The 22,685-nt window shown below is 44.5% G+C and overlaps 1 protein-coding gene across 1 annotated transcript in view; it reads right to left on the bottom strand.

Moving 5' to 3' along the window:
• Positions 1-7,466: 7,466 nt before the first annotated feature.
• The window catches only part of LOC308321017 (protein Aster-B-like), a gene marked incomplete at its 5' end in the record, with an annotated part of 139,391 nt that continues 124,172 nt past the window's right edge, over positions 7,467-22,685 (bottom strand). The window contains 9 exons of the mRNA XM_080771781.1: positions 7,467-7,748; positions 9,866-9,986; positions 13,478-13,585; positions 14,638-14,971; positions 15,535-15,638; positions 16,882-17,024; positions 17,693-17,811; positions 18,269-18,412; positions 19,812-20,007. Coding sequence (XP_080627907.1) covers positions 7,659-7,748; positions 9,866-9,986; positions 13,478-13,585; positions 14,638-14,971; positions 15,535-15,638; positions 16,882-17,024; positions 17,693-17,811; positions 18,269-18,412; positions 19,812-20,007 — 1,359 coding nt within the window. The 3' untranslated portion in view covers positions 7,467-7,658. The remainder of the gene's footprint in view (positions 7,749-9,865; positions 9,987-13,477; positions 13,586-14,637; positions 14,972-15,534; positions 15,639-16,881; positions 17,025-17,692; positions 17,812-18,268; positions 18,413-19,811; positions 20,008-22,685) is intronic.

Genomic DNA, 22,685 nt, shown 5'->3' with positions numbered 1-22,685 from the left:
TACAGGCCATGGGCTATAGTCCATGGTCTCGGAGTGATTTTCGTCTTTTTTTCAAATCCTCAAAAATGATGAAAAACGGCATGCTAGTGTACCCTAACCCTAACCCGGCTATAATCCATGGTCAAAAACGATGAAAAACGAGGATTTGAAAAAAAGACAAAATCACTTCCTGACCATGGGTTATAGTCCATGGTGTCGGAGTGATTTTCGTCATTTTTTTCAAATCCTCAAAAATGATGAAAAAACGGCATGCTACAGTACCCTAACCCTAACCCTTGATCGTAGGAGATAGTAATGTAGGACTCTACAGATCAAGTGCTATCCAGTCATAAAGTTTGAACACTTGAAGAAACTACTACAGAAAACTGGAAACACTGCATCCTATCTGTAGGAATGAACAATCGACAGCAGGGGAAAACAGAAACAGGACGGAAGACAATGAGGCACAAGTGTGGCCTACATGGGTCACATATAATTCGCCCAGCTGGTACCCACTTAAGGCCCAATCAGATCCCAGTTCAAACCCATATAGGCAAACACAGGTGGCGCACACATGGTTCTGAAATAAAATGGCCCATTTGGATACCACCTAAGAGCCACTTAGAAACCCGCAAAAGCCCATATGGGCTAACACGGGTGGGCCCTTTGTGAAAACTGGGTGCACGGCCCACTCGGAACCCATGCCCATAGCCCATGTCAAAACCCAAGTGGGGCCCAGATGGACATGTTAGCTGGGTATACACGGCTTGGGATATCCGTGGATATACACGGCTTGGGATATCCGTGGATATACACAGCTTGGGATATCCGTGGATATACACGGCTTGGTAAAGCCGTGGATCTACAAGCTCCAAGTGTTGCGTCCACATGCAGCGCGTTGTGAGCTCATCCTCAGGATGGAAGGTTCATGGCACACACACTCCTGCTCCTGGCATCTTGTACTTCAGCAAGACTCTGAACCCCAATGAGCTGATCAGTGCCTGCTGTCAGTATATGATTCACATCACAGTGATGTGAATGAACATATAGTACTGTAAAATCAGTACTTAGGTGCATGCCGTGATCCCCCCCCCACCTAAAACATGATCATCAGACATGCAACATTACTATGAAAACCTGCATTTCCGCCGCATATATATGGTCACGCCTCATGACATGACATCACACCTCCACAGGGCTTAAAGCCAAAACAAATCCCAAGACTGAAAAATATTCTTTGCACATCTGCACTGATCTCATTAAATGACCCCTATGAAATCCTCAGGACTGAATATCTGTCCCCCATACCAGGACTGAGAACTTTAAGCCCTGCCTCCATATATGGTCACGCCTTGTGACATGACATCGCGCCTCCATATGGTCCCGCCTCGTGACATCACGCCTCATGACACGACACGCCACCATATATGGCCATGTCCATATTATATGAAGATCACGACACTGACCTCATCTAACCAAGCCAAGCCCCCAGTAAGGATATCCAACGTTGAAGCTGTCACTACCTACTGGCGAAAAGAGGAACTGCAGCACTTTCATGGAGGTGGACGGATGTTCATGACGGGCTAAACTCCCGCTCACTCGAGCCATTGATTGAGTTATAATTGTACTTCCGGCAGGGTGCTTCAAAACGCCACTGAGCAACTTCCATCGAAATGAATATCGGGGGGGGGGGCATCTAACCCTTAGATCTCCATATATGGAGCTGACCTGTTCTATGGGATTTAGTCGGCTTGTCCGTTGTTGGGCCAACCAGCCAATCAATCAATGGTACAGCGTGACCCTTTAAAACTAAGGTGGATAGGCAGTTATTAGTGGAATCAATAAAGCATTGCACCCATCAGTCACATCATGGAACCTTGACGGTGTAGGGATCGTATTACACCACCTGTCTGTTATCCCTTTAAAATAAAATCAATAATAAATCAAAGCTTTCTGCAAAGAGCTTCCGTTTCTCTTCTTCCAACACAGGAAGGACAAGAACACACGCCTGGACTGAAGGTTTTGACATGTCTCCCCTGAGTCCCCCGACTCTCCTCCTCCTCTGTAGGTCAAACGGTGCATGAGTTTTGTGTCTTCACAGTTAGGCATGGCCCCTCTACCTGTCTACCATATTGCAGAGTTTCGTAAAAATAAAATAAACTAGGTAAAGTGGCCCTCGGGCCACAGGTCTCCACCAGGTTGTGGCCTCCTGGTGGTGCTATAATAGGCCAATGTGAAAAGGGTGCCGGCTTGTGAGATATCCCTCATACCAGCCTCCTCGTGAACAGAGTGATTCCTGCTTCCTCACTCCTCCATTAGTCCAAACTGACTCACCAGGCAGCTTGGGCGTCGGCCTGAATAGGCCTGGCTGTTTCCCCTGGTTTGCCACAACAGACGGACGGACGGACACAGGGACGGAGTGCAAAACATACTCTCTCCCCATGCCTTCGGCCTGGTGGAGACAATAAATTATACTGCACGGTTAAGCCAGAACTGCAAAAAGTGTCTGAAGAATAATAAAACCAACATAAACAATAGGATGCCTACGCATTACGTGCCTGGCCCACAAAAATTGGGCTTAAGTGAGTAAAAACCAGGAAAGGACAACAATTATGTCATATCACAATATCCCCATATCACAACATTGATATATCGTCAGCCCTGTTCAGGCCAATGTATACAAAATAATAATGTATAAAATCACAAAACCAGTTTGTTCAATACTTTTCTTTATTCATACTTCCCGCCTCTACTTCACATGAACCAGAAAGCCAATTTTCACCTCAGTCTCTATTAGGCAAAGTCCTCAATGACCCAAAACCCACGCGCAGCGCAGGCTGAATTCTTTTATCAGTGTGTACACTGTAGATAGACATAACATATACTTGCAGTATATATTTCAGGTATAAATGTCACTAAAAGTCTCTCTAAAGATCAAAACAGATAAAAAAGAAGGGGGGGGAAATAAACGTATACAATAGAACATTGCTACACCAGGACGTATTTTGTCAAGACACACAAAGAGCATTTGCTATGCATTTGATCAGTAGTCACTTCTCGGCAGGGGTGTATGTGTGTGTGTGTGTGTGTGTCTGAGCAATTTTATCATGTCTTCACCAAGAGGGTTAGTAGTGAATTGTACATGCAAGGTTGTCACCTTACTTCATCTGTGACAGGCAGCAAACCAACCCATTGCCAATGAATGCGATCAGAGCACGATTCTGTACTTGTCTATGATGACAAAATTGGTCTGTCGGGTTCAGATATCATGCGTTGAAAAGGATAGAAATCGTACAATAATACACATAACACCAATATCTGTGTGAGTGCACTCTAGAAATGGAAGATTGAAGAGGGAACAAAAACAATGCATAACAAATCCTAATGTACATTTGGGATCATCAGAAAAGCAGTAGGAAATGATGTGATTGTGAACTTAAGTGTGATACGTTACTGCATATCACTGCAGAGATAGATCCGTTAATGCCTTTCATAATGAGGTGTTTGCTTGGCCCTTATAATAGTAACCTATAATAATAACAATCGCTCACGGTTACAAATGTATGCATAGGCTTTACGATGACATGATAGATAGAAATTGGCTTCGGAATTACAACAAAACAAAAACAAAATGAAGAAAATGAAACAGTGTGGCATGAAAGCCAGATTGGGGGATGATTCTAACGTGAGGTACAACCAACTGGAATGAACAACATGATTCCCCTAAAATGATTCACCAACAGAGTTGATCTTCGTTTTTTTCAAAGTGAGAAATCTGAGAATGGTCCTAAATAATCGCCTACGTTTTAAATCCATAGCAATCAAAGCAATTTCCGTCCCAAAACAGCAAACAAACATACAATTTCAAAAACAAAACTCTTAAAGCATTTCAATCACATTTTATATACTGTATATATATGAAATACAATCCCATATATATACCAAGCATCATTTCAGTGTCGCCTAGCCTGATTGTGAAAGTGATTTCTATAAAACAGAAACATTTTCCAAGCACTTCAACTCCAGATCTTCAGATTTTACATTACACACACACACACACACACACACACACACACACACACGAGGCTCTCCCCCATCCCCCCCCCCCCCCCCCCCCCCCCACACACACACACACACACACACACACACACAGCAGAGGCTCCCCCCGCCAAAAGTATGCCTTTTCTGTCTCTAGAGTCTAGACATCCCTCAGTAACACACTGGCACACTTTTGTGGAAACAGCCACTGCCCTCACCTCACCCAAGCAACGTCCTCCTGCCTTAACCTGAAATATACCACGGAGAGAGCAAACAGTCACTCTGTCTTCAAGCCTGAGGCCATCTAGTCTGGGCCGTGAATATTAGAGAAATGCTAAATGGAAATATTCTGGAATGCCAGGTAACACGTGCACAACAACGAGAGTTTCACTGCACCTTGTGGAATTATTTGACAGTTTTTAACCCGGGGAAAACCTCAATACAAACAATCGTCAATGACACAGCAAGTTCCAAATCCTTTGGAGTATACTGATTAAGTATGACAATATTACACTAAAAGAAATTCAGAAAATGTTTGTTTCTAAAACCTCCCAGTCTGTAGTGTTGTCATTTCGTTCTATTCTATTTCTGTATGAACGGTCCATAAAGTGCATTACTCTCACAACACCAAGTCTCTCTCTCTCTCTCTCTCTCTCTCTCTCTCTCTGCCCTCAGCATCATGTTGACAATAATTCTAACGAGATGCTGCTTTGCGGCACTTCATCCAGTAGTCATCTAACACACCTGTGACAAATACTTTATTTAAAATCTAGCATAACATCTTGAGAAGGAACGTGTCTAGTTCCTCTCTTTTGGTTACATTTTAGATTATGTGTAACAGTTGATACTCATGCTTTTGTTGCATCCAACATACACTTGAAAGGGGAAAGGAAGAGTATAGCATTTGGGAATGATCACAGTTTTTCATGAGTTGAGTGGCTGGGATGGCGTTGGGAGGAGTTGGAAGAATTAATCTAAAAATGCTATAGCCATTTGAGGGGAAAGGAATAATTACTCCGGTTCAGTAGTCCATAGAAGTAAAATGCATTGGGTCCCATTATTAATCATTAATTGTCATTTTGTCAGGTGAGGACATGAGTAATGTTATGTATTATCCTTCCAAAAAAAAGTACCATCATTTATTTAGGTACGTTTGTTTAAGAACAGGTCTGAATTTATTCAAATGGCAGATAGCTCATTTTGGATATGAAACTCTTCCGATTGTAAACTAGCCTGTTGGGTCCAACACGAGGCTGCATCCAAACACTGGGGCTTAAAAACAAAGGCAGTTTGGCTACATGTGCCAGAAATGAAATATTGAGCAATTGTGGAATGCTAAAAACTTCCCACTTCACACATGAAAGCACGCACGCACGCACGCACGCACACACACACACACGCACACACACACACACACACACACACACACGCGCTCACACTTGCACGCATACACGCATGCACATGCGCGAATGCACTCGCGCAAAACACACTCATTCATGCACACTAGACATGTCACAGACATATCTGGCATGCGTTTCACAGGTTTAGAACACTTTTTGTTAGAAATTCTTTAACCAGTCTAGAGCTCTGATAACCTTTCATATATATATATTTATATATATACATAAATTAACAATAAATATAAGTTTATATATTTGGAAATATATTTTAAATAATGAAATATGCACTTATATATATTTCAAATATATTCATAGATTTCTTTCTAACGTGAAACATTTCTGAAGAGACACAGTCACAGTTTACTTAAGTAATAAAACACGTAAGAACATGGGTCTCCTATACTCGTCCGGTTGCAGTACCCCTTTCTTTCCACAAGGGATCTTTGCTTTCCCAGCCAAAATACATTCTCATCTCTTGAAAAGGTTTTCAGGTACAGAAAATGTGCAATATAAGAGATTTAACACTGTGAGTGTAAAAGAAAGAAAACAAATGCCGAAATACCGGCGATAATTATTGTAGAATTGATACCTGCAAATTGCTGTTGTGTTAACACGATGACGGTGGAACTGAATTCCGGTGAATTGCATGATGGGTCTTGATATATCATGCCTCCTCCTAACGTGCGTTGTTCAAACAGCTTCCTGTGTCTTTGCTTATTATGGCATGTCTGGAGGGAGCAAAACAACAACATACAGTGTCTCTCCATACCGTACGCCCCTTCAATATCCTCAGATTCTACTACACCAGAGCACAGTCTAGGCCAGTGGTTCCCAAACCGTTTAGCCTGTGACCCAAAAGAGAGTTGTTGAGAGATGTTTGCCTGGGACCCAAACTAGTGACAATAGCTACAAGCTCACTGCGCGTCCCTTCGCGCAGTGTCGGGAGCTTGTAGAGCGGCCATTTTCACTGCTACTTAATCATTTGTTTTCTAATTTATGGAATTTCTTAGATTTTTCAGGAAACAAAAAAATATATAGGGGATCCATAAAAATGTTGTCCGCGACCCACAAACCCACAACCCAGTGTTTGGGAAACAGTGGTCTAGGTAAATATTAATATAAATACTTTATATTTGACAGTGACAGCGAGTAGAGAGACAGGAACGAACGGCAGGCGAGAAAGGGAGAGAGAGGGGATGACATGCAGCACAGACAGGGCTTTGGGTCGTATTTGAAATCGGCCGGGGCCGGGCTGGCTGGCTGGCTGCAGGAGGAACTCAGCCTTTAATACAGCACTCTACCAGGAGAGGTACCGTCCAGACTTGGAGCACACGCCCTGATATAAATAACATTTAACACATCATCTCCCTGCCCACATAGGTTCTGCAGGGGGACCAGCCCCCGAGACAGACCGTATACACGGACAGGTTATACAACAAGGCAGCAGAGACTTAGCAGTCACCGACGACACGTTACAGTTCAAAAAGGGGACACTGCAGTGAAGACCTCTAGGGGGAGAGACGGTTGGTTTGGAACAGTCGAGTGTCTGAATCCTGTGAGACCAGGAAAGGAACGTAACTTTCTTTTCTTTGACTATCTAGCCTCTTGTTCTGTTCCTCCTTCTTCTTCTTCTTCTTTGACACGCACAGACGAGGACTGAAAACGCGGGACACTAACTTAGGGTAACGAACAACATCATGGCTTAACGACAGGAGTGTTGTCCCTGGTGGGGTGAGAGAGAGGAAACAAAATACAAAACATCCCAGAAACTACAGAAAGAAGAAGGAACCCCATTGACGGTGCTAGGGTGAGTGTGTGTGTGACGTGAGTGTGTGTGTGTGTGTGTGGTCAAGGTGCGGCAGCCGAGCACCTTCCCACAATGCCTCAGTGCCGCTGGGGGGGGAGGGGACACACACACCTCACTTCTTGTCTGTAATAGGGGGGGCTATTCCTGTCCACGGTTAACCCCCTCCAGGCCGGCTGGGTTGCAACCTCTGTGACCCTGTGGAGGTAAGGGGGGGGGTGCAGGGGTGGGGGTTGGTGGGGGGGGTCGCCACGGTCCCTGCCCGCTTGGTGTAGCTTGTTTTTCGTACTGGGGCCAGCTAGCTCACAGCTGGACTCATCATCTCCCCCCCCCTCCTGTTCTCCTCTCCCTGGCTGTTGTCTGCATACGGGTATACACGAACACAACAGGTTCCTATATTGCACGGCATGCCCTCGTGGCCTCTAGTGGGCGACGTGTCAGTGGTAGCGACTTCGTTTCTCCTCGGCCTCTGTGCTGTAGTCCCGTAAACCGATGCCCCGCTGCAGGTTCAGCAACGAGTCCTTCATCTGAGATAACGTACGGAACAAAATTATAAATGAATAGTGACAGGAATGGAGGGATTGCTGATAAAATGATAAGACCTTTTGATGCAATCGTAGACCTTTCGCAATAGACCCTTCTCTGTGAGCGAGGCTGAGTGCAGCCTACTCACTCTCTGGGGGAAATAATGCCCCTTATGATAACTAAATAATGCCCCTTACGATAACCTGTATGTATTAAGTAGTATGAAGTAAGAGCCAACAAAAAGCAAGGGGAAAATACATCAGTTCCCTAAGCCTTTACTGCCAAGATCAGCATTCTGCCGGTCTTTGCGTGATTATCTCTGTAGCCTCTTGAGACAGTCTCCCTGTTTCACTACACATTCAATGAATGCTCAATATTGCTTCTGGCAAATCTCCCGTGGTTTGTTAGATTTTCAAGGAAGCCCTTGGATTCAGGTCATTTCACTTGACTGTGGATATTCAAAGTCAAAGTCACATTATGCGTTTAAATTAAAATAATAATTGTAAACAAACAAACAAACCAAAAATAAAAAGCTATTAATAGGAGCAGTAACATTATTACTACTGTCTGTGTACAGCACTTTGTGTCAACCTTGTTGTGCTTTATAAATAAAGTGGATTGGATTGCATTGGGACTATGCCAATCCCAATTGATTCTAATAATGCAAGTGTCTGTTTGTCTGAAAGTCCAGTATGGTAAATAAGTAGTAAATGCATTAAACGCTGAACTGCGTGCCAAAGTGAATCCCTTGTATTGTGAACTGCATACTTAACAATAAAGTGTGCGGTTGCGTGACTCTGTCAGGTCGAGGTTCGTCACGCTCAACCACACAGGAACTGTATAGCCTTTGAACTTAGATTCCAAGCCACCAATGTGACATAATGGATGAAGCTACGTAATAAAGGACACTACCGCCAAGGCGGTACATACGCTGACAAAGACCAACAGTGACTGCTGCTAATGTTGCATTAAAAGCTTAAAGACGTAGTGCCGTGATCTTTCTGTTTTGTATGCGTCTATGGAGCACCACTCACTTCAGACTGGTCTGACTTTGGTTTCTTCCTGAAAGCTGAAAGCCTTTGAGTCAAAAGGTCAAAATCAAAATACACCACTTTAGTGACATCATAACCCTATAACCCCTCACATTATCATACAACAACGGCGCGACACAGAGTGGCGTGCTACGAGCTTGTACGTAGGTCTGCTATTTTTCTTTTATCGTGAAAATGCGGCACAAATCTTTGAATATTTCAGAAGACTTCTTTTTTATTTCGACGTCAGGCCTGAATGGGTTAAGACTACCAAGGACTAGTGCTTGTGTGCGGTTGTGACTCTGTACCTGGTCCAGTAGAACCAAGGACTAGTACTTGTGTGCGGTTGTGACTCTGTACCTGGTCCAGTAGAACCAAGGACTAGTGCTTGTGTGCGGTTGTGACTCTGTACCTGGTCCAGTAGAACCAAGGACTAGTGCTTGTGTGCGGCTGTGACTCTGTACCTGGTCCAGTAGAACCAAGGACTAGTGCTTGTGTGCGGCTGTGACTCTGTACCTGGTCCAGTAGAACCAAGGACTAGTGCTTGTGTGCGGTTGTGACTCTGTACCTGGTCCAGTAGAACCAAGGACTAGTGCTTGTGTGCGGTTGTGACTCTGTACCTGGTCCAGTAGAACCAAGGACTAGTGCTTGTGTGCGGTTGTGACTCTGTACCTGGTCCAGTGAAACCAGGGACTAGTGCTTGTGTGCGGTTGTGACTCTGTACCTGGTCCAGTAGAACCAAGGACTAGTGCTTGTGTGCGGTTGTGACTCTGTACCTGGTCCAGTGAAACCAGGGACTAGTGCTTGTGTGCGGTTGTGACTCTGTACCTGGTCCAGTGAAACCAGGGACTAGTGCTTGTGTGCGGTTGTGACTCTGTACCTGGTCCAGTGAAACCAGGGACTAGTGCTTGTTTGCGGTTGTGACTCTGTACCTGGTCCAGTAGAACCAAGGACTAGTGCTTGTGTGCGGTTGTGACTCTGTACCTGGTCCAATAAAACCAAGGACTAGTGCTTGTGTGCGGTTGTGACTCTGTACCTGGTCCAATAAAACCAAGGACTAGTGCTTGTGTGCGGTTGTGACTCTGTACCTGGTCCAGTAAAACCACAGACGACTTGATAACCTCTCTCCACTTCTGGAGCTCAGCGTCATGGTAACGCTGCTGTGACTCCAGCAGCTGGGCCCACTCCAACTGTGTCTGCGGCAGTTTACTGGCAACGCACACGCACACACGCACACACCCACACACCCACACACACACACGCACACACACACACACACACACGCACACACACACACACACACACGCACGCACACACACACACAAATCATTATCAACAACTGTGCGCGAGACTGTTGAAGCATGACAACCATCTTGCCAACAACTGTTTGGTAAATTGTTTCAGTAAGTCCAGAATCGTTCAGGGGCAATTATATACGCAGAGGTATTTTCCCTGACACATTTGTCAACAGCCATATGGTGTGTGTGTGTGTGTGTGTGTGTGTGTGTGTGTGTGCGCGCATGCGGTCGCAGTTTCAGACTCAGACAGACTCTTATATAATATAATAGGTGGCCATGGTAAGAGAAAAAGGGTTTTAAATTTTTAACCCTGTTCAAAATAAGTGCTATAAATCAGGGCTGACAATTTCTTTACACAATGAAGTATGAAAACAATGTCATCTTATATATAAGAATTAACACACTGCCAGGTATTAATAAATTACATTCTTCTGCCACTGCCAGTGTTTTTCAGTGAGGACCCTTATTTTGAAGGCCCAAGGAACGCGAAACGTGAACCGGATGTAAACAAACGCTGTGTTGAGTGATGGACAACGGCATTTATTTTCTTTCACCCAGAAAAGACATTTTGTAACCATGATCATTGGTTCTTTAGTTCTGGTGCCGTTAAAGCTTGTTTTGACCAAAAAACGCCATCTGGAGAAATAATCAGAGAAAAGATTATTTTTCTAAACTGATAACATTGAACCGGGAAAATTAACTTTCGGTTCATTTCCGGTTGTATCTGTCGCCTAGCAACCTAGTATCATTCATATATTGGCAAAGAGCGCCATCTATCGTAAAACACTGGTACGTAGATCACAGAGTTTGGATTTGAAAAGACGTAAATCACCGTCCTTGACAGTTAATTCTGGTGCCGCCAGAATCTTTCAGAATAAAGGTGCTAGAGTGCCATGCAGACGAGGGAGATTTTACTCTGAAACCCCCCCGCTTTCCATTTCCGCCCCAAAACCGGGAGATGAAATCTACCATTTACTACATGGCGGTAGTAAGTCTGATCTCTCTTTAAGCGTTAATATTCTAAACCGAGATGCAGGATGATGAAGTTATAGGACAGAACATCGCGGTTACGATCAAAACCACGGACACGTAGATTCAGAGAAAAACAGGGAGGTTTGTCGGGCCGAAAACCAGGAAGTAAAACAGGTCTGGGAGGAGGGGCTGAGCAAGGCTATATGTGTATTTCAGCGATCAGGTTTTATATCATTAAAAAGGATGTGAAAACGTGTCCACACGTCTTTGGCCTCCTCCAGGGGTAATTATGAAGACATGTGGACAGACACGTCTTGGGCATCAGAAGTGTATACAAACTGTTTTTGCGAATTCTGAACTTACTATGAGACCTAGCAGATCATGTCTGTCTGTCTGTGTGTCTGTGTGTCTGTCTGTCCCGCTATCCAAATATGGAGTGTGTTGCATCAGCAATCACTCAGCTCCATATATGGGCACAAAAGGGGCCAGGTCCACTCAGCTCCATATTTTTGTGCCCATATATGGAGCTATACGTCCAAAACCCAAATATGTACGAGCTGCGTTCGCTTCCCGCGTTTGCGCGTCTTACTCGTATACGTATAAGTCAGTGGCATTTTTATATCAAGGCCCATATATTTATTCAGCATTTGAGCCACACGGACTACCATTTGATAAGGCTCAGACCCAAAACTTAGATATTTTTTGTTGTTTTTGGATAAGATTTTGTCCATGCTGGATTGACGTTGGTATCATGGGAGAGATAACAGGCCAACACTGATCAAAAATAACAACTCTTCTACATTCTCTAATTGCGTAGACTTCTTGTAAATTAAGTAATGCAGATGTTTAACAGTAATGTAACTCTCGAGAGTGTAAAATGAAACCAAATGGACCCTCAAGAGTTAAAAGATCTATAAGGGTGCATTTGGTTACCAACTGTCCGTCATTTAGCTGGGGACCACCTGGAACCTCCCCAAGGACCGTACTAGTTGAAAACCACTGGTATGAGTGAGGCACGCACTGACCTAGCCCTGAAACATGACTGCCATGATGATTATCATGACAGTCATGAAGTAACTGCACCCTGTTTTTGGCGCTCGCTGCATTTACAAGATTTCCGTATATATAAACATTCAGATTTCAAATATAAAGTACTGACAATTTGTCCCACGGGTGTTAGTTAGTAGCAGCTCCAGCGATTAGAATTGCTGCATCCCGCGTTGTTTAATAAAAGGCATTTTTGTCCGAGCGCCCCAGCTACTTTTTTTAAACGGGGTTCGTTTGGGAAATCCACAGTTGCACACCGGGAGCGCACTCGCCTATTAGTCTGTATTGGCAGGGCGGTCAGAGTACCTATATCGAACACACCGAGTGCCACCCTCCTCCCGACCGATAGGGGCGCGTAGTTGAAAGCCAATGGGAAAATAACAGCTCGGATAAAAATGCTTTTTATTAAACAACGCGGGATGCAGAAATTCTAATCGCTGGAGCTGCTACTAACTAACACCCGCGGGACAAATTGTGAGTACTTTATATTTGAAATCTGAATGTTTATATATACGGAAAACTTGTAAATACAGCGTTTGCCAAAAACAGGGTGCAGTTACTTCATGACTCTCGTATGAATACGAGAGTCATGAATCATGGCTAACACTGACCGTCATCACCACACTAGTCAACATGCCCACAAAGCAGCCAGTTTGTCAATGCGGGGCCATTGCGGGGATGCTAATAGTATAATCCATATTTTCCCCTGCGACTTGGGTCACTGAACAACACTACTAATTGTGCTGCTATATGCTTACAAACTAATTACATAATAACTTACTATCCATACCTGAAGATTGGACTTCGTGATTAGAATCGGTCTTTGTTTTCAATTATACAGACACTCTGGTATACACTCTGGTATTATGTGTCTCTCAGTCATTTTCATAGTATTTGGGGTGTTTTCTTATTCATGATGCATTGTGTTTCACGTTATATGATTCTAATGGACCATAAACAAACAAAACTAAAGCTTGATACCGTTGCTCTTTCAAATGTTCATCGTGTATTTTAATCCCGTTCCTGTACTCCATCATACACTAGACTAGACTATCACACAAAAGTAGTGAAAATAGCCAATCTACAAGCTCACTATTGTCACTATATTACTATAGAGGGTATGCGCGTGACATCATCATCAAACCAGGAAGTTATGCAGGAACGCCCACTGAGTGTCAAAAAACTATCAGAAAAGTCCTATCTGATTGCATTAAACAACATTAAACAATGTTAAACTCACTTTGCATGTTGCTTTGCCACTCGATGTGCCATTCACTTTAAGCATGCGCATACCCTCTATTGTTATATAATAATAATAATAATAATAATAATAATAATACTACAAAGAAAGGGTTTTGGACATTCCACCTGACGATATAGTACCTTTCATGCAGCCGTAGACTCTTCCAGGTGGTGAGGGACTGAGCAGAATACTCCAGCATCCACAGCTTGTAGAACAGCATCATGTTGAGAAACACCAGCAACACCAGGCTGGAAGGAGGACAACAGAGCACAAAGGGGAAGATAACGTTTACAGCCAAACGCTCTTTCTCAGACTATTTATAACATGGGGAGGTGCATCTGGTGCATACAATGTATTAAAAAACTATTTATCTCATTTTATTTAACAAATATCAAAGAGGTTTGGCACTACTGTAATTGATTTTGCATGAATAAGACATGTTTCAGAGTTTTGTGTTAACATTTTCAGCTAAGAAGAAGGAGAACGATGAATCATCAGACTCATGGAAATGCTTGCGCAAGATCAACTATGATCGTCAGTCATGAATGAGGCTCAACAATGTGCCTGATTTAGTCGAAGTCCCAGAGGTACTAGGCTTACTGGGAGTAATTTAGTAATAAAGGTCTGGTGTGCGAGTATGTTCTGAGAGAGGATATAGTTGATCACTGAATGCATATACCTTAGACAGATCCTATGGAGGGCAATGAAAACAGAGAGACAAAGAGAGAGAGAGAGAGAGAGAGAGAGAAAGGGACAGAGACAGAGAGAGGGGTGTTACACAATACACACACACGACATAAACAAATGGTTTCAACAGTAGGGGATTGACGAGATGAGACATTTAAAGAACTGAGATGAGGATGAGTCCGGCGAACATCGTGTTTGTTTCTGTGAGTACATTTCAGTAGGCCTAGTATGTGTACGGCGATATGCATCCGCACACTCGTCTCGTATGTGAATGTTACTGTTATTGCGTGCATGCCACCAACCAACATTCAGGGCTGAATAACTTGATACTGAATAGTAGGAAATAGCCATATCTACAAGCTTTGTATAGATCTACTGTTTTTAAATAGTATAAAACCTTTCTCAACATGGTAATGATTATGACGATTATGCAAAAGAAATATTGAGATTATTTTACAATAATTGCGATTAGGGGATTATTATACAAGTAATAATTGTGACAAACCTACTTGTATATATTGTGTGTGTGTGTGTGTGTGTGTGTGTGTGTGTGTGTGTGTGTGTGTGTGTGTGTGTGTGTGTTTGCGTGGCGTGGCGTGAAGGAACTACTCACACGAAGCTGATGATGAGCAGCAGCTTGGAGACACTGTAGAGGGCCAGGCCTCCGGGCAGCGGGTGGTGGTGGTTGTGATGGTGTTCTGGACTCTGGTGGTGTCGGGTCTGCGTGGAGCCCGCCGCCACCTGCTTGATCCGCTGGATCACCTCGGCGTCCGTGACGACGCCGCCGCTGGCGCCGGGGCTGCTGAGGGCCTCGTCCAGGTGCGCGCTGAGCAGGTGGGGGAGGGTGGACCTCTTCCTCCTCCGCAGGGAGCTCTTCACCGCCTTGGCCTTGGGCGACGGGTGGCGCGACTCTATGAGGATGTCCTCCACCTTGGTCAGCTCCATCTCTGACGTGACAGAGGGAGGAGGGGAGGATGGAGCAGAGAGTTATATACGATCTAGAGAGCCCGGACAACCCTTGAAGAACCCGGAAGAAACGCTCTACTTCTGCATTTTTTGGGGGGGTTTGACCACCAACAGTTGGTGGTCGCAAAAATGCGGAAGTGCTATAACGAGCGCTCCGTGTTAAGCCCCAGCTGCGCGGGTATATACAGTATTTGGACTTTCTTTCCGCCTCTGCAACCAATTTGTAAAACATAAATAAATCTATGAGGTCTAGGAGAAGCAAAAACACAAGTTTAATGATTGATCGTGATCATTTTGATCCAGACAGTTTTTGCTGATGGTTTTGCTCATTCTGTATTTTTCATTTGTCTTCCTCCGGGGTGCATACTTAGTTTAGACTAGTCATTGGTTAGACATGTGTTAAGGTTAGGTTTAGGTGTGCTGCCCCGTGGGAGGTTAGGTTTAGGGTGAGGGTTTGAGATAGGTTGTAGTTGTAGAACTAATGACTGGTTGAGCTGCAGCCGTGCCGCGCTCGGGAATCATTTGATTAGTAGATTTGACTTACCAAGAAGGCGGAAGTTCTCATCCACCCCGCTCCAAAAGTTCTTCTCAATGAAGCCTTTCACCAGACCCCATGGCTGCTTCCTGTACCGCAGCTCAGTCGATACCCTGAGAGAGAGAGAGAGAGAGGGAGAGAGAGAGGGAGGGAGAGAGAGAGAGAGGGAGGGAGAGAGAGAGGGGGAGGGAGAGAGAGAGGAGTCAGTGACAGAAGAGAGAGCCAAAGTAGAAGTGATATAAAGTCCCAAATGGAAAAAGGGACACTCAGTCCAGTCATTCTGAATTTATACCGTATTTAAATACATCTCGAGGGTGAAAGATAAATACTTTAGAACGATAAAGGACATTCTATTTGTGTCCATTTTTCTAGTATTCCGTGTGTTCTCACGTATACTTAAGGCAAAGGAAGCCCATAAGAGCTCCAGAATAGCATTAATTGTGCTATTAAGACAGTGAAAAGTGTCCTAATGTCCAATTATATATAGCACGTACTACGTAGTGATTGATGTTAGTATCAGGTATATTCAGGCTTAGATATTAAACCTGCAATAGAATAGGATATAATAGAGATAGCAGCAGAGCATAAACAGTATTATCTACCATTTCCCATTCTGGAGATCTGACTTCTACACTGGTCCCAGCGTAGAGGCATTAGTTCTGACTTCTACACTGGTCCCAGCGTAGAGGCATTAGTTCTGACTTCTACACTGGTCCCAGCGTAGAGGCATTAGTTCTGACTTCTACACTGGTCCCAGCGTAGAGGCATAAGTTCTGACTTCTACACTGGTCCCAGCGTAGAGGCATAAGTTCTGACTTCTACACTGGTCCCAGCGTAGAGGCATTAGTTCTGACTGCTACACTGGTCCCAGCGTAGAGGCATTAGTTATTGGTTGAATCTGAATGATTACTCTCACGCAGTGACTTTTATCAACTCTGCTTTGAAGGTCCGCCCTGTATAGGCAGCTAATGCATCTATTGGCTGCTGTGGGTAGGCTACTGGAAATCAGCCCTCTTGGGAGTGGCTTACAGTTAAACTCTATAGTCATTGGTTGTGAGTCCAGGAAGTTAATGTACTGAACTAACATGTGGTCTGAGCATGTGGTAGTTACATCATGGCAAGCAGGATGTTCCTTATTATCTCACCTTTGCATCAGCCATTCTCCATTGCTATATGAGACTAAGTCTTACATTAAGACATTTACATTCCTTTAGGCATTGGGATTACATTTGCAGGCAGGAGGAGGAGGGAACTCAATACTGCCGCAGTCTGGCAGAGTCAGGTTACCTTAATGACCTGCAGGGCTAAAAGGCACAGTTGGGTGGCTCATACGCCACGCGACTTAGGTTTGCTCACCTTAAGCGACACTTGTTCTTGGCCACCCTGGTGAGCATGTAGCGGTTCAGGGTGTAGAAGTAGTCGTGGTACGGCACGTCGTGGGTGATGACCTCGGCGTCCACGATGTAACACTCGCTCTCGTGGCTGGCCTGGTACAGCGTCTGATTGGACGGAGACGGAGAGGGCTATGAGTCCTGGACTGTTTTATTGAAATCATTAACCATGCCGGTTTCACATGACAAAGACAAGAGGACATAGTCTTCAGTCTGATCCGCTGCTCATTATTAGAGGTAGTCCGATGCCAGGTTCTGATGGGTCTATCCCGAGACATTTAATTAGACTACACAATGAACGAGAAAACAAGTTATATATAAAGTACACGTACACTTAACTTCATTTAACTTAATCACTCAAACCTTTTCAGGAATAGTACAGTACATAAAATAGTACAATGGTCTACAAGTTCACAAAGCGATGCTTACATAATTGCTTTTCAACAGTGCAGTGGAACAGACTGGGCAGAGGGGGTGATACAGTATGCAACAAAGCTCATGAGCATGCAGGATACATTATCTTATGTGGAAAAAACAACTAGCCTTTTTATCCAAAGCGCTTTACAGTAGGAGCTTATTGCATGCACACACTTGTGTGTGTGTTTGTGTGTGTGTGTGTGTTTGTGTACGTGTGTGCATAAGCATGATCCATGCATAAGCTCAACATTTAATTAGGACCCCTTGTGCAACACCCCCTCCCCAATGCACACATGCATGCACGCACGCATGTACGCACACACACACACACACACACACACACACACACACACACAGACCTGTGTCTCTGTGACTGCGGCCGTCTTGGGGGCCAGAGGGTTGGACAGAGAGATGGTGTACAGGATGTCTCTGGTCTGGTTCCCTGCATCCTCCTTCTTCCACGGGTGGTACACCACATCTGAACAAGAGGCACACACACAGGGAAACAGCAATGAACACAACACACACTCAGGGCCATGTCAATGGAGTGTATATTCTGCCTTCAATTTAGCTGAGGAATCAACGACGATGAACAACCGGAATATGACCAAACAAACGTGTGGAAAGCCAATAAGAAAAGGTTTCCCCCGCTCACCTCCCACTGCCTGTCATGGCCGCTCACGCACATACATACGCAACGAACGCACTCACGGACCTACTTGCCAGTTAGTGGGCATTTTGGCACACTTTACCCTCCATCAGGCGCCCCGGCTGGCCTGTGCGTGCGTGGAGGCAGTATACGGACCGGACTACTGCACATTACTGCATGTTGTTGCTATTATTTTTGATCATGTCCGATGTGAATGCACCTTTATGATAACAGAAATAATTCACGGCTGTTCCAGTCAGAATCTCCAGAGGAAACACAGACAGACCTTTGAATCTCCGCTGCTCCATGAAGTCAGTCATGAACTGTGACTCGGTGAAGAGGATGTCGTACATCTTGTCCACGCTGAAGTTGTACACCTCGTTGATGTACTGTTTGCCGCCCAGGTCATCATGGAAGGCCTGCACCTCGCCTGTAGGGGGCGCACGCACACACACACACACACACACACACACACACACACACACACACACACACACACACACACACACACACACACACACACACAGTCACACAGTCACACAGTCACACACACGTTGACGTGACTTCTTCTGTCCTACAATGGGCTACTGATGATACTAGTTAAGGTTCTGTTCCATTTAGTGGGCAGTGGTTCTTAAACCTTTTTTATGTCAAGGACCCCTTGACAAAAGGAAGCAAATGGACCTGTAATCAATTTGTATACTCTCAGAGTTACGCACACGAACGGGGCCATTTGGAACCCACTCAAAGACACTTTGAGACCCACACTGGTGAGTGTTTCCAGGCTATTTTCAGCATGCAACCAAATGTAATCTCTTGTCCACTAGTCCCCTCCTAACATTTCAGTCTAGCTTTTATTTGTTAGTTTTGGTTGTCATAGCTTAGTTTTCATTTAGTTCCGATTTAGTTTTTGTCAGTGAAAAAAGGTAGTCGACGAACATTTTTCGTCATAGCTTCAGTCGACACTATCTCGGAGGAGTCTAAAACACTAGGCGTTTACCCTCGTCGTGTGTCTCGGAGGAGTCTAAACACTAGGCGTTTACCCTCGTCGTGTGTCTCAGAGGAGTCTAAACACTAGGCGTTTACCCTCGTCGTGTGTCTCAGAGGAGTCTAAACACTAGGCGTTTACCCTCGTCGTGTGTCTCAGAGGAGTCTAAACACTAGGCGTTTACCCTCGTCGTGTGTCTCGGAGGAGTCTAAACACTAGGCGTTTACCCTCGTCGTGTGTCTCGGAGGAGTCTAAACACTAGGCGTTTACCCTCGTCGTGTGTCGGAGGAGTCTAAACACTAGGCGTTTACCCTCGTCGTGTGTCTCGGAGGAGGAGTCTAAACACTAGGCGTTTACCCTCGTCGTGTGTCTCAGAGGAGTCTAAACACTAGGCGTTTACCCTCGTCGTGTGTCTCAGAGGAGTCTAAAACACTAGGCGTTTACCCTCGTCGTGTGTCTCGGAGGAGGAGTCTAAACACTAGGCGTTTACCCTCGTCGTGTGTCTCGGAGGAGTCTAAAACACTAGGCGTTTACCCTCGTCGTGTGTCTCAGAGGAGTCTAAAACACTAGGCGTTTACCCTCGTCGTGTGTCTCGGAGGAGTCTAAAACACTAGGCGTTTACCCTCGTCGTGTGTCTCGGAGGAGTCTAAACACTAGGCGTTTACCCTCGTCGTGTGTCTCGGAGGAGTCTAAACACTAGGCGTTTACCCTCGTCGTGTGTCTCGGAGGAGTCTAAAACACTAGGCGTTTACCCTCGTCGTGTGTCTCGGAGGAGTCTAAAACACTAGGCGTTTACCCTCGTCGTGTGTCGGAGGAGGAGTCTAAAACACTAGGCGTTTACCCTCGTCGTGTGTCTCGGAGGAGTCGCTGAGCTCGGTGGGGAGGTCCTCGTTGTCGTTGAAGTCCAGCGAGGGCGAGGTGGTGACGGGCACGCCCAGGACGCCCGCCACGCTGATGCCCACGTCCACCACCAGGGGGGGCAAGGACAGCAGCTCCCCATCCGGAAGGCAGTCTGCAAACTCCTCTGGCAGGTCAAACTGAGAGAGAGAGAGAGAGAGAGAGAAAGATTTACGATTTAGTCATTAATTCAGAGCTACGTACAGTAGGCAAAAACAACAAATGGTAATACATCAAATTAAAAAAAGGATATAGTCATCAAGAATCATATGTGGAATATGCATATACACTATAGAGTGCTATGTCTACATAAAATGCTATCTACATTAAATAAGTCGAGGTCGTCGAGGCTAGAGCAAGTGCTACGGCATGTGCTACGGGCTAAGATGGAGTCTGAAGAGGTGGGTTTTCAGACATTGGGGGAGAGAGAGAGACAGAGAGAGAGATAGAGAGAGAGAGAGAGAGAGAGAGAGAGAGAGAGAGAGATTAGGTTCAGTGACATCATGGACTATAGAGCACCGAAGTCTGACGTCAATATCGGTAAAATACATGAACCCACGGGTTCATGTATTTTTATTTGCATTGTAATCCCCATAGGGGGGATTTTAGATCGCCTCATATAAGAACTGTGTTTGAAAAATAAACAAATCATCCAGGCCGTTTCACTCATATGGATATGAAGAATCAACTGACTGAGAGAAAACGCTAATGTTACTGCTACTGAATTAGTTACATTTTCCTGTAAGATGCACCTCCCTGACAATAACGCAAAGAGACTTCGGTGCTCCATTATGTGAGAATACGTCCCATGGGTCATTTGTTCACGAAGCTGTTGCCTTTCACATGCACGGGCATTCCAGTTGACAGTTTGTTGCATAGCGGAATGCCACGTATCCCGATTCCCTCCTAGGGACAACATGTGTGGTCCGGAATATGAAGATGATACGAGATCTCCGCCTGTTCATATTAGTGTTTATTTGGTCGAGTTAGTGGAGTGAGCACAGGGGGCAGTTTATTACATTTGGAGACAGATAAATTGATTAACTTCACGGTGTGCAGTATTGAGGCAGTGTGGTTCAAATCCAGGAGGAAAAAAATGAGTTGCTTCCCAGGCTGATTTGATTTAGCCAGCGGCCCTGCCGGCAAATATGGCAAATCGTAACCAAACCAAATCTGATTTACGGTTATGGAACAACTCATTTTCTGCCCTTATCTATATCGCTCCCGGTTGCAACGTTGCAGACAGACAAATATCAATAACAGCAGTTAATACACCGTTCACATATTGTATTTACTTTTTAAACAATTGAGTGTGCCGTTGTTGGCATGGCATCAAATAGCAAATCAAATAATTCCCTACTGTTTGTGAGAGGCAAAGGAGAGAGAAATCATAATGTAGACAACAGGATATGTTTAGTGCTCTGTAGAAACCTTCATCGGTTAAGAGGTTAGTGGTTCTATGCAAATCAAACCACCCTGCAGCCGTCAGCATTATTACAGTATATCTCATAATCAAATCATACAACTATGTGGCCTATACGCACGCACGCACGCACTGACGCATGCACGCACAAACGCACACACGCGTATATAAACAATTGAGTGTGCTGTTGTTGGCATGGCATCAAATAGCAAATCAAATAATTCCCTACTATTTGTGAGAGGCAAAGGAGCGAGAAATCAATGCAAGGACTTCTCAAATGCAGTGCAAATGTTTTCAGCAGATTTTGTTTGATGTAGTCTTCTGAATAACACCATTTAGTCTTAGTCCTATTTAGTATTCTGAAATCATCAATAGTCTTTTAGTCTTCAGCTCAAACCACACCAAAGGGTCGGATCGGGACAAAAAGTTATTTTTTAAGATCAACCACACCAATGCAACTCCTTGCAACTTGGTGTGGTTTAAAAACCGTTTTCTGCCGACCCGACCCTTTGGTTTGGTTTGGGCTTTAGAGCTATTTTCGTCACTGCCTTACCCCTATATCCCTAAACTTCTTTTCCTTTTTCAACTGTTTTGAAAAACATTTTTGAATTGTTCAAATAGACGATCTACAGGCTGACAACGTGTCGACGTAGATCGATAGATAGTTGATAGTTGAGAGAGAGAGAGAGAGAGAGAGAGAGAGAGAGAGAGAGACGTAGATAGTTGAAGAATTAAAAATGTTTTTCAAAATAGTAAAAAAGGCAAATAAGTTTAGGGATAAGGGGTAAGGCCATAGTCTTAATTCAATTTAGACAGAAAATATTTAGTCTTAGTCTTTTGAATAACACACCATTTAGTCTTAGTCCTATTTCTGAAATTGTTTAGCCTTAGTCCAGTCTTAGTCGACTAAATACCAAAAACCTTAGTCTGGTCTTAGTCAACAAAATGAACACTGCTCAAATGATATGAAAATCATGTGCATGAATGTATAGTATCAATGCTTGTACGTCTGGCGGTTAATCATGCAGGCATGTTAATATGTTTGATGTTTGTAGGACGACTACGATTCTACTCTATGGCTCCGAGACATGGACACTTTAAAAGAAACTAGAGAAACGGTTGGATGGTACTTAAACACCCGCCTTCTAATGAGAGAGCAAAATCTGTCTTGGAAGAGCCACCCATCGACTGATCTAATATACGGCAACGTTCCCTGTGTTTCTTCACTAGTTCCGATCCAGAAGAACACAGTTTGCCGGCCACTGCTACAGAGCTGACGATGAGGTAATATCTTCCCTTCTTCTCTGGAGTCCTGCCTCAAAGCAGACCAGAGGTAGAAAACTGTCGTTCCCTGATGTCATCGCTAGGGACACAGGCATCAGTAAGCAGGGAGTG

Source organism: Protomyctophum bolini, assembly GCF_963924005.1.
Source record: "Protomyctophum bolini genome assembly, chromosome: 9".
Taxonomy (NCBI): Eukaryota; Metazoa; Chordata; class Actinopteri; order Myctophiformes; family Myctophidae; genus Protomyctophum; species Protomyctophum bolini.
The sequence above is the reverse complement of the archived record's forward strand: the minus strand, read 5'-3'. Positions and strand labels throughout refer to the sequence as shown.